General features: G+C 39.9%; 1 protein-coding gene across 1 annotated transcript; it reads left to right on the top strand.

Moving 5' to 3' along the window:
• Positions 1-942: 942 nt before the first annotated feature.
• Positions 943-11,201, top strand: nr2f6b (nuclear receptor subfamily 2, group F, member 6b). Its single transcript, XM_083888433.1, has 5 exons — positions 943-1,276; positions 2,126-2,220; positions 7,229-7,563; positions 8,168-8,414; positions 8,700-11,201. Exons 1-5 carry the CDS (start codon positions 969-971, stop codon positions 8,972-8,974), a joined length of 1,260 nt encoding a protein of 419 aa, XP_083744559.1. The 5' UTR covers positions 943-968; the 3' UTR covers positions 8,975-11,201.
• The last annotated feature ends 607 nt before the right edge of the window (positions 11,202-11,808 follow it).

Here is an 11,808-nt window from a genome sequence, read left to right as displayed (position 1 = left end):
GGAACCACTGTCTGTGCGTGCTTATTTTCAGTGCACAAAGGTGTTCCTGAGCCAAAAACAACAGTGGTGTGTAAAAACCAAAGTCACACTCTGAAAATTAAAAGAAAGGACAAAAACTCCTTGGCTGTCCTTCTATAACTGCCGTTTTTTTGGGGGAGTGTGTGCAAACATTTCCAGCGTGATATAACATCCCAATTCCCTTCTTCCTTGCTATAACTTCTTTAAGAGCCTTGACATGTCAAGAGTGCGTCTGGACTAGAACTGCTTCAGATTAGCAGATAACACCTCTGTACTGCAGGAACTGGTTGAACTAGTTTAGAAGTTGGAGGAGAGGGCAGGGCAGTTTAACCCTGCCTGAAGGGGAGCTGTGTTTTTTTTCCTCCCAGTTGCTTGTCCTTTTTGGAGAAAGTCATGCGCTGAGAGTGAGGGGCTGACCTTCTTTCTTATTTGAGCAGTGACTCTTGTTTTGTCCCTCACCACTGTGCTCAGGGATAGGTGAGGAGTTTTTTTCTTTCTTTCTTTTTTCCTGGGGAGACAGAGAGAGAGAGAAGTAGAGAGAGGGAGAGAGAGAGAGTAATTTATTGTTTCCTGTGAAAAGAGCAAGGCTGCACCCTTTTCTCTTGCCTGAACTCTGAACCACTAAATGTGTGTCTGAAGTTTTCTCAGACCTTGGGAGCCATTGATCAAAGGTCAGGACAGAAAACAGAGGGGTGAAAGACAAGAACACAGAGCGGAGGGATTAAAGAAGAGAGAGAAAACAGCAGTGGGAAGGACCTCCAGGTCAGTCTAAGCAGACGGCAAAGGGGAGTAAGGTCAACACCGTGGAGCCTGGGACATCTTTTGATCACATTTCTGGACCAAACTTGCTTTAAATTACAAACGTGGAGCCACTGTCTTTAGGTCTGGGAACAATTTTTACACTTTAAGGGTAGTTGGGATCTGGGGGACCAGGGGGACCAGGCGGGTCTATGTATGATCCAGTCACAGGACTGCACGTCTCAGAAAATATGGCCATGGTGAGCGGGGGATGGGGCAACCCTAATGGGGAGACTAATGGACTGGGGGAGAAGGCGTACCTGAAGAGAGAGGTAGAGGAGGGATCGCCCCAGGCTGGGAGCAGCGACGTGGATGTCGGAGATGAGGACAAGGCCTGCGTGGTGGACTGCGTGGTGTGCGGGGACAAGTCTAGCGGAAAGCACTACGGCGTGTTCACCTGCGAGGGCTGCAAGAGCTTCTTCAAGAGGAGCATCAGACGAAACCTCAGCTACTCCTGCAGGTGAGGACTGACCAGAGATTCATATTCATGTCATACTTTGTTTTGGTTTAGTGAGTTACAGTAACAGGCCTCTTTTCATGAATTAAAAGTACTTATAAATGTTAATGAATAGATCGGACAACATTTATCACTTCTGGGAAGACGCAAGTGCATGCTGCTGTAGGAACAGGCACTGGATGACGTATTAATCTACATTAAAACACAAAGTAAAATATATTATAACCCAAGTGTAATAATAAAACATTTTGAATTAACCAATAATATGAAATGTCCTTAAATCAGCCAACAGCTAAATTATGGTGTGCTGAGTGTTCAGAAGAAAGTTAAAAAAAAAATTTCCCACAAGCTATTAAAAAGGCATTTACATTCATGAGGGAAACAACAGATGATTTGTTCCAACCTTGGATGTGTCTAGCAAACAGTTCTAGAAAACAAATAAGAGAAATGAAAGCCCTGAAGGTCAGTCATGTGAGGATGGATTGCCTCAGAAGGTCAACATTCCCATTACTTTTACCACAGGAACACAATGTCGCAACTCACTTCTCTACTCTGACGTACAGAGCTCTCAGCTACTGAATATAGTCGTTTCTTCACCATAATAATGCACTGTGTCTGAGTTGAAGGTGTCTTTGTATGTCAGTTTGAAATGTTGGCAGAACAGAGTGCGTGTGTGTAGAGCTGATGATTTACAAAGGTCACATCCTTGATAGCTTGTCAGCTCACACATCACAGGGTCAGTGGTGGTGGTGGGGACGCTTTATTCATGGGAATATTAAATTTAGTTTCCAGATTACTGTGAAATACTAGACTATGTTTGTTTTATGTTTCCTTGGTATGTTTCCTTTGCAGATCAAATCGAGAATGCCAAATCGACCAGCATCACCGCAACCAGTGCCAATACTGTCGGCTGAAGAAGTGTTTCCGAGTTGGGATGCGCAAAGAAGGTATCAAAACCCTTTTGTCCACATCTACAACAGGTTAAAGGGTTTTTAAGGGTTATTGGGTAAACTCATTAATGCGGGAAGAAGTCTATGAGTGATTCATGTCACCTAGGCCGCAAAATCTAAGGCTACTGATGAAATTGCACAAAACTATATTAATTAAAATGCCTTATGTTAAAAATAGTCAAATTATTGTACACTGTGACAGGGATGCCCCGACTTTATAGCCGTCTTTGTGCTGTACAGAGCTTCCTGCATCATTTAGCTCATGGCTTTGGTTTCAAAGCCCACAATTTTATTGTTTTGGTTTACTCACTTGCCACAAATGCCACTTCCTTCTGTAATAGGTAGCAGTTTTTAGTGTAAAAGGGCTCTAAAATAAACCACTGAATACTCTACCTGCATGTAAGTGCCTCTGCAACAAGGTTAAAGATCCCCAGTTTACAACAAGAGGAAAATCACCGCCTCCTATAAATTGTCAACAATTTTCAAACTCACAATAGAGGCACATTTGTTTTTTCAAAATGCTTTTTTCTTTATGAAATAAGATCAGATAGATGTCAATTAATATTCATATTAGACAACACAATATATAAGCATGGAAAATAAAGAATAAGCAACAACAAACTACTAATTATAATAAATAATGTATCACAGGAATAAAATGATCAATTAAACAACACAGTTAAAACAGACAATGCCAGGGGGTCTAACTAACTTAGCATTAACTGGAAATATCACATTTGGAGCAAAAAGTCAAATATTTTCTGTTGCAGGAAATAAGGTTTGAATGAGAGCTGTGCTTTCCTACTGAAAACAAAGTGAGAGTTTGACTTTAATATTTACATTTGTTCAAAATGTAGAAATTGCCTTTAGCTGCACAGCAACAACTGAGAGCTTGTAGTTCAGTTACAGGCAATCAACTTTTATTTGATCTGTAAGCCGTTCTTATTCAGTAACAATATTTATAGCAATATCATTTCCCTCAACATCATTACAACAAAGTAAGATATATATTGATGTAATGTTGATGTACTGTGCAAACAAATGTTGAGACACAACACAGTTATTGCTGTGGATGTTTTTACTCAGCAATGTGAAATTTTGAAAATTGACCATAAAATAAATATTAAATTGCTCTACACATACAATAACATTATAATAATAACTAGCTTATGATCAACAGTGAACAATATTTTTTAGAATGAAACATCTTTTAAATTAGCTTCTTTTACATTTATCACGACAATTACCAATATCGACAGATTTTAGACTGGATCCAAACAATGGAGGCGAAGTTTTAAAACAAAAACAAATAAATAAGGCGTGGCTTGTATGCGTGCTCGGCTCGGCTCGGCTCGGCTCAGTTCGACTCTACCCATGTTTTTTTGTTTTGTTTTTACATTATAACCCTGTTCCACACACACGTTTTTTGCTTTAAAATATGAGATAGTACCTGGTAGGTGGTGTTTTTTTAGTCCCTGCTCTGTGGAGCTTCCTAACGAGCTGAGCCGAAACTAATGTGACGTAGCTAAAGGTCCAAGGTGAACAGAGCAGCACACAGAACTCAACTACGCTCAAAAACCAGGTCGAAATGACTGTTAGCGGAATGTTGTGTGTTTGAGTCAAAGTTTTTAGAGAATGTAGTGACTCACCGTAATGACTTCTTTCCCGGACTTGTGTGGCCTTCTTAAACGGGACGTTAATCCAACTCTCCTTCGAACAGCAGCCATTTTGACCGTTAGCGCTGTGGAAAAAACAACAACACAGGTGTAAATAATCAAGTTAACGATGGCCCAGTTCCATTTAGCTTCACACCCTGCTCACCTGCAGGAACCCGAACACACAGAAAACGTCAACCGTGGCTGTTGTGGAAAAGGTCCAAAATTGAGCAGAACCATAATGTTTTAGTTTAAAATTACATAAAATGTTTCCCAGTCTCTGTCTATGCGTTCATTTTGGATTAGGAAGGATTAAGAAGATGACATTCTTCACCCAAGTGCTCATACAAACACATTTTAAAAATAAACATGTGAGGAGGTCATCAACATTTTACACAATTTTCTGAAATTTTTAAGACCAATCAGGTTATTTACTTGATATTATTTACTTAAAATAATCATGAACCACAGCCCTAAAGCTCAGAAACTCTCACAGGAATTAAACTAGTAGTAAAGTTATCATTGTAAACAACGCTAAATTAAAAAAATAAATTAATAAATAAAGGATAGAAAACAAGGGGAGCATGATGTTAAGTGTGAGTTTGCTTGTTTCCCTGCGCCACTGACAGAAAGCTGCATCATAAATATTTTAAACTTATCAAATATTGCCCAGAGAAATGTGCAGTTGGAAAAGCAAACAGTCGACTCCTTCGCTTGGCAGCGTTCTGTCATCCTCATCATCCTCAGAAACCACAACCAACTATTAATAAAAAGCAAGTTGAGAAAATAAAATAACAGAAAAAAAAATGGTTATTTCGCTGTTGCTGTTTTTTTAAACACTGGATTCAATCTATTCAATCATCTATATGTTCTCATTGATCAATTTGAATTCATTTCTGACCCAATACAGACCCCTGTGCATTTGATCACAGCTCAATTGTAGGTCGGTTTGACCCCCAGTTTGACTTCATTGCTCCAAGTGTTGACAACGCTCAGCACATGGATTTTAATATGACCGCATATGTTTCATAGCAACATATCAGACATTGTGTGTCCGATACAGAACCACACAAGTCTGAGTTGAAAGCTGGAATTTACAATCAGATTTCTGTGTCCACAAAACCGTCAATCATGATGTTATGTCCATTTATTCTTTCTAAATCATGAAAACAGTATAAATGGTGTATACAGGACCACATCTTACGTTATAGCACGTATTTAGGCATTAGTAAAGTGAATATAAAAATATCCTTATTACCCTCAAGAGCAGTCAAGGACAAAGACTGAGATTAAAACACAAAGTTTTAGAGGTGGCCAAAACAAATCCAACCCCAAATGAATATTTATTATTGCTCCAGAACAGATAGGTGTGTAAATAATAAGTAACCTATTTGTATTGTTATTTGAAGTGTTATCAGTGACCAAAAATGTAAATATGTAAGTTTAAGAAGTGTAATGTCCTCAATGGCAAGTAAAATACTGCAAAATAAATGAAATAAGACTACAGTCATGAAATGTCATGGTAACAGTGGTTAACAACAAATTGTTGGAAAACACATACACACATTTACAATTATTCAGAAACGGACTCACAAAAAAATATTAGTATTTTACAGCACTTTTGAAAGAGAGAGAGAGAGAGAAAACAATGACATTCACCAGTGAGTGATCCAACAACAATATTTATACTGTCAACCACAGAATGTTTTCACCCTGGTGCTCGACTCCCTGCAGCTGTTGTGCTTCAGGGACAAGAGGGCAACTGGTGGCATCCATGCTTTATCTGTGCAACAGGAAAAACACACAAGATTATTTCAGTCAAAGAAAACTCAGGTCAGTTTTAGGTGAAAATGACACACAGCAAAAAATTCTTGATTCCAGCATCATTGTTTAAGGACTATGAACCATCTGGTCTTAATGTAACACACCACAGTGTATTTCAGTGTTCTAATGTGCTGCCACATTGACTCAGTATAAAGTCTCTGTTGACAGTGACGTCTGTAATTGTATTCTAGCGTAACCCGGCCCTGCTTGTATTTCAGCCTGTGTCAGGGGAAACCACATAACGTGCACAGAGGTGACAGCGTGCCGGCGGTTATATTGGGCCTGGTTATTAATGAACTGTGCTGACCGTGGCTGTGACGCAGGCAACACTGTTTCCACATTACCTGGAAATGTCAGGTTCACCTTTAACCCCTTTAGCAAAAACTGCCACGTTGACAGCTTCAGTGGGCATATTTTTTTTTTTTTTGAGGTGGAGTCACAATATTCACGACTATTCATTAATATTTCACGAAAAAGGTGGTTGTGCATTAACGTGATTGGAAGAATAGGGCACCTCACTATTAGTAACTATTTAACTAGTAATTAATTGTATTAAATGTGAACCATAACAATCCAATTTCAACATAAATTCACATTTTGCAAGAGCAAAGGTGTTTTGCTGTTTAATTATTGTACAAAACTGGAATTATGTAACAAATACAGTGATTTTAATGTCACATTTTCTTATAATTTGTCGTTGCTGCAGGTAAATGTTCCTATTGACAGGAATTGCAATTGCGATATGAAGAAGGAACGGTCATTTTTACACCATTATTCTAATTTTCATTCAAAAAACATATTTGTGCGGATCTGTGAGAAACTAAAATGTTCTCTTCAATCTATTTTGACACACATTTTGGCTTTAACAAAGCCTCCTGCCATTTGAAAATAGCAGTACACTCTTATAAAAAGTAAGAAATAAGGGTTCCAAAAGGGTCAAGGGCTGAGGTTCTACCTGGAACCATTTGCTTCTGAGAAACTCTTTCACAAAGAAAAGGGTTTTTCAAGGGTTCTTGGTAACACTAATGGTTCCAGTAAGAACCATTTTGATCCAGAGAACCCTTTAAAACCCCTTTCCTGAATAAAGGGTTCATCTGAAACCCTCCAAAAGGGTTCCAGGTGGAACCTTTATGAAAAGTTCTAACTGGAGCCAAAAAGGGTTCTCCTATGAGGACAAGCCGAAGAATCTTATCTTCTACTTATGTTCTACTTAGTAGTTTTATTTCTTAGAGTGTAGGTCAAATCTTAATATTGCCATTCGATAGAATTTCCATTAATTGTTCAGCCAAATACTATTCTAAGTGATCTTTTTGTTTTTGTGTAAACTCTACCTCTAAAGTAACTGACTGTACGCGTGTCTGTGTAATAATCACAGTTAAGTTTTACTCTTTTGAAATACGTGTATACGTGTTTTTCCACTTCTCTCGTCTCTTCAACTGTCGTCTTCATAAAAACATGATTGTATCTCTGTGGAGTGAAAGGTCACAACAACCAGATTCTCACTTGTCCTGTTCCTCCTCCTGCAGCTGTCCAGAGAGGTCGGGTCCCCCCGACTCACCCAGGGATCAGTCCAAACTCGATGGTAGGCGGGGTTGCAGGTGCCGGGCCGGGTCACATTGGCTCCGACTATTTCAACGGGCAGCCGGTTTCAGATCTCATCTCCCAGCTCCTGCGGGCCGAGCCGTATCCCAGCAGCCGCTACGGGCCTCCCTACAGCCAGACACAGATGCAGGCGTCTGTCAGCGGAGCATCCGTCATGGGCATCGACAGCATCTGTGAGCTGGCCGCACGCCTCCTCTTTAGCACTATTGAATGGGCCAGAAACATCCCATATTTTCCAGAGCTGCCAGTTTCAGAGCAGGTCAGTTAAAAAAAAAGAAGTATGCATGTTTTTTTGTTCCTTTTTGAAAACCAGGGGTTTCTGCAGATTAGAAGTCAAATTATACTTGTATTTTCAATCTTTTCCCACGGCTCTAAAATCATACCTTCTAATCCTAACCCTTTGAATTTACTAGTCCAGTTTACAGATTAAAGGCATGACACCTGACATTATGACTGAGATAGCTGCTTCTGTAAATGTTATCTCATTGTCATATTTAATAAGGTACTTGAATCAAACATCAGTTACAGTACTAGGAACTGTTGAAAGTACTACTTTAAAACTCATGTCTCATAATTTGTTTTTCAAACATGTTGTTTGTTGAGATTCTCTGAATGTCTGGACAGACATCAGTGATTGTAGTCTGTCTGGGGAAAAACAATTCTGGAAATATGTCCATGAGCAGTCTGCACTGCAGTACATACATCTCCATACATTCCCCAGACTCTGCCTGAAACAGTGGTGGAGTCAGTGCTTTGAGGACAGCAATAAAAATGTTGAAATAAATGAACCCATTAGGCCCAAATAAATAAAACAAATGACAGACTTACAGTGACGCTTTGCTCATTTCCAATCGTTCCTCCAGGTGGCGCTGCTGAGGCTGAGCTGGAGCGAGCTCTTCATCCTGAACGCTGCCCAGTCTGCTCTGCCTCTGCACATGGCTCCTCTGCTGGCAGCGGCTGGTTTCCACTCGTCCCCCATGTCCGCTGAGCGCGTGGTCTCCTTCATGGACCAGGTCAGGGTTTTCCAGGACCAGGTGGACAAGCTGAACAGACTACAGGTGGACTCGGCCGAGTACAGCTGCCTCAAAGCCATTGCATTGTTTTCACCTGGTACGTTAGTCAACCTGAGCGACTCTACTGTTTCATTACATCAGAGCACAAATAAAACTGTGTATGAATGTGTGATGTTTGTTTCTGGGTTCAGAGAAAGCCCAGCAACAAGGACATTTACAATGTCAGTTTACATCCTGATTTGCTTTATTTTAAAGAAATACTGGTGTGTAATAAGGATGGCAAATTCACTATCACTAATTGGTGTGTGTGCAAAAATGACAAATTCTAAATGAAAATACAAAACTGACAATATTGTGACACTAAACTTTGCTTGTCTTGCAGATGCTTGTGGACTGACTGACCCGGCTCACGTGGAGTCCCTGCAGGAGAAGGCCCAGGTTGCCCTGACAGAGTACGAAAGGATGCAGTACCCCAACCAGCCTCAGCGCTTCGGCCGCTTACTGCTGCGTCTCCCTGCTCTGCGCGCCGTGCCGGCTAACCTCATCTCCCAGCTCTTCTTCATGCGGCTGGTGGGCAAGACGCCCATCGAGACGCTGATCCGAGACATGCAGCTATCGGGGAGCTCCATCAGCTGGCCGTACGTACCAGGACAGTAAACCCCCAGCGACTCCAGAGTAAGATGGACTGAGATCAGATGGGAGAGGAGACAAAGATTAGAAACAAATACAAACCTGAATGTTTTGAATACAACCTGGGAACATGTTTGAGTGTAAAGGTCAGTTTTTCCCTCATTGGCCCCCATGAAGTTGGTGGTACTAACACCAAAGCTGCTTTCAGGGAACCTATTTTTTTTTTTTGATTGTTTTCTCTTTTTTTCCGCACTTGACAGTTTTCTATGACTTTTATCTGATCGCTCTTTGTCTCATTCTGGACATAAAACAGGGCTTTAATTTAAACACAGACTCTGACATGAGGCCGTGTGCCTGTACTACCTCCTCCCATATCACCTCATATGTGATTCCGTTTGAATCCAGGCCTGCGCATTCTCCCCTCTGCTCTGTCTCTGAGTCAACATGAAGCCATAGCAGTGCCACTTTTACAGACGGAGCTTTACGTCGTCACAGCTGGGTCGCGTTGTGCAGCCTGTGTCATGTTTGTGATGTGATACCAAATGTATTCTGTAAAGACATGTGCTGTACTCTGAAAAGTACAACAAATATTTTGCATGTCATGTACTTAAAGGAATACGCCGCTTTTCCCGCTACATGGTCCCGGCACGACTCAATTCGAGTGTCATCACTGGAAGAGTCATGAGCGTCTGACACGAGAATCAAGTCGAACAATACAGTACTGTCGATCAAAATCCTGAAAACTTGCGTTAATCTCCAACATTTAGCAGGGAAACGTCTAAAATCTCGATATTTAACAGAAGAGTCTTGTGTGTTTGGTGACAGCGCTGCTGAAAGCCGGCGATCTTGAGCGACGAGCTACATCACAACCCTGCCGCTGTATTTCAGGTCAGTGACTGTGTCAGACGGAGTGCAAATCTTCTTAATGAACTGATTCTAATGGTTCAGTATCACCAAAAACAACTTGCTTTACACGTCACTAGTCACGGCAGTTTCATGACTCCGCCCACATCGAGTGCTATAGTAATGGAAAACAGTGGTGTGGCGAGGCGAGGTGTGCTGGGACCATGGAGTGGAAAAGCGACATTGGTGATCATGCTTATTTGGTACTGGTCTCCTGTCTTAACAGTGAATATAAAGACTGTAAGAAAAATAAGAAAGCTGTCACTGACACAAGAAAACTCCACCTCACAGCAACTGTGAACCTTGTAGCGGAACATGCTTCATCCCTTTTAATCCACACAAAAATCATGTGGAAAAAAATGACATTAACAACAGTTTATGCGAAACCAGTGGCTGCTGATCCTGGCCAAGAAAACTGTTCTATGCCTTTAGTTTGTGTCAGAGATGTAATCCCCGAAATACAAAAATCAAGGAGGAATGCAAACAACTTAATGTCCTTTAATGATGAATTACGCCTTTAACAGTGAACAACATTGTGCTCTTGCAGTAGGAAGAAACAAAAAAGAAGCGGAGGTGAATATGCTCAGGCCCCCTGGCTCATCAGTCACATCCCTGTGTAACATTATTACCTCGTGTTTTATATATATATATATATATAAAAGTTTGTATAGTGAACAGTTAGTGTACTAAAGACAAATATAAAGGGATCAAGTTATCATTACCACAGAAACAATTATAGTCCTGTCTGTCCACCAGACTGATGCCAAAATTGTGTTTGTTTGTTTTTCAATGTAAAGGACTTTCACAGTTTCACTGCAGACTCACTGACAGAAAAGTCAACTGTGTATTTTGATTTTATAAGGATAGAGGTTTCTTTCTTTTTGTCATGTTTTTGTTCCACTGTTTCAAGCACGCCCCTAATGGACAGCAGTCGTTGTCAGACCATGAATGTGTGGAGGTGCAAAGGTTTTGTGTGTTTGTTGGTACTGAGACAAAGGGCACGGTACTACTGTTCATGAGTGTTATTGCCATGAACTGCAGCTCGGTGTCGCCGCAGGTCTTCAAAAAACAAGTTGACTGAAAGACAATGTTGTGGTTATGAGGTTTAATGTCACCTGTGTCATTTAAAAAAAAAAAAAAAAGAGGCAATGGTGACTGTGATACCCGCGACTTCCCTGAATCTCACACTGTGTTATTTGTTGGAATGTAAAACTCTAGTGATTTTGACTGTTTTAGCTTCACATTTAAAACATTTGTTTGTTCCTTTTGATCATGCCAAAGTGAGAGGAAAAATGCAACCGGTGGTTATTTTTGCATTACTGAAAAATAAATGTATGCACATTCCTTCTCTGGGTGACTCGAGTATTCACGTGTTTGAAGCTGTGAACGTTTTAATTCACGAGTATGTCCGTGTTTCAAGTGTCTGCAGCGTTCACACTGTATGTAACGGAATAAACAAAACATATTTAATAAAACAGTCGCAAAGCATAGTGAACACACTGATTTATTCTCTATGCATACACACACACTTGTTAGATCACCTGTCTAACATAAGGAAACATAAATATTTGAGAAATCTTTCAAAAACGTGTTATTTCTTTGGTAAATAACAACCTGAGTTCACCTTTTTTTATACCCAAATTGGAGCCGGCTCACTGGGCTTCTTCTCTGAGAAGTCAGAAATTAATCGAGAATAACATTTAACCACAAAAAAATATTTCTGTTTAGGAATACAAGTAAATAACTATAATTTGACATCTTAATCAAAAAGTAATAACATGCTTTACTATGTTTACAGTTTTTTATTTTATTTTTATATTTATTATATTATGAATAAAAATATTTTAATATTAATACTATATCAAACTATGTAATATTTAGTTATAATTAATTTATAAATATGTTAATATTAATATACATATTAATATTATTAATACATTTTCATATTTACTGTTTTT

This window comes from Microchirus variegatus (assembly GCF_963457635.1).
Source record: "Microchirus variegatus genome assembly, chromosome: 4".
Taxonomy (NCBI): Eukaryota; Metazoa; Chordata; class Actinopteri; order Pleuronectiformes; family Soleidae; genus Microchirus; species Microchirus variegatus.
This window is presented reverse-complemented; position numbering and strand designations above follow the sequence as displayed.

Excerpts from the sequence above, each read along its gene's own strand:
- nr2f6b (XM_083888433.1), top strand. The coding sequence starts at position 969 with ATGTATGATCCAGTCACAGGACTGCACGTCTCAGAAAATATGGCCATG. Across the intron at positions 1,277-2,125 it reads AACCTCAGCTACTCCTGCAG|ATCAAATCGAGAATGCCAAA; the intron begins GTGAGGACTGAC and ends TTTCCTTTGCAG. Across the intron at positions 7,564-8,167 it reads AGCTGCCAGTTTCAGAGCAG|GTGGCGCTGCTGAGGCTGAG; the intron begins GTCAGTTAAAAA and ends TCGTTCCTCCAG.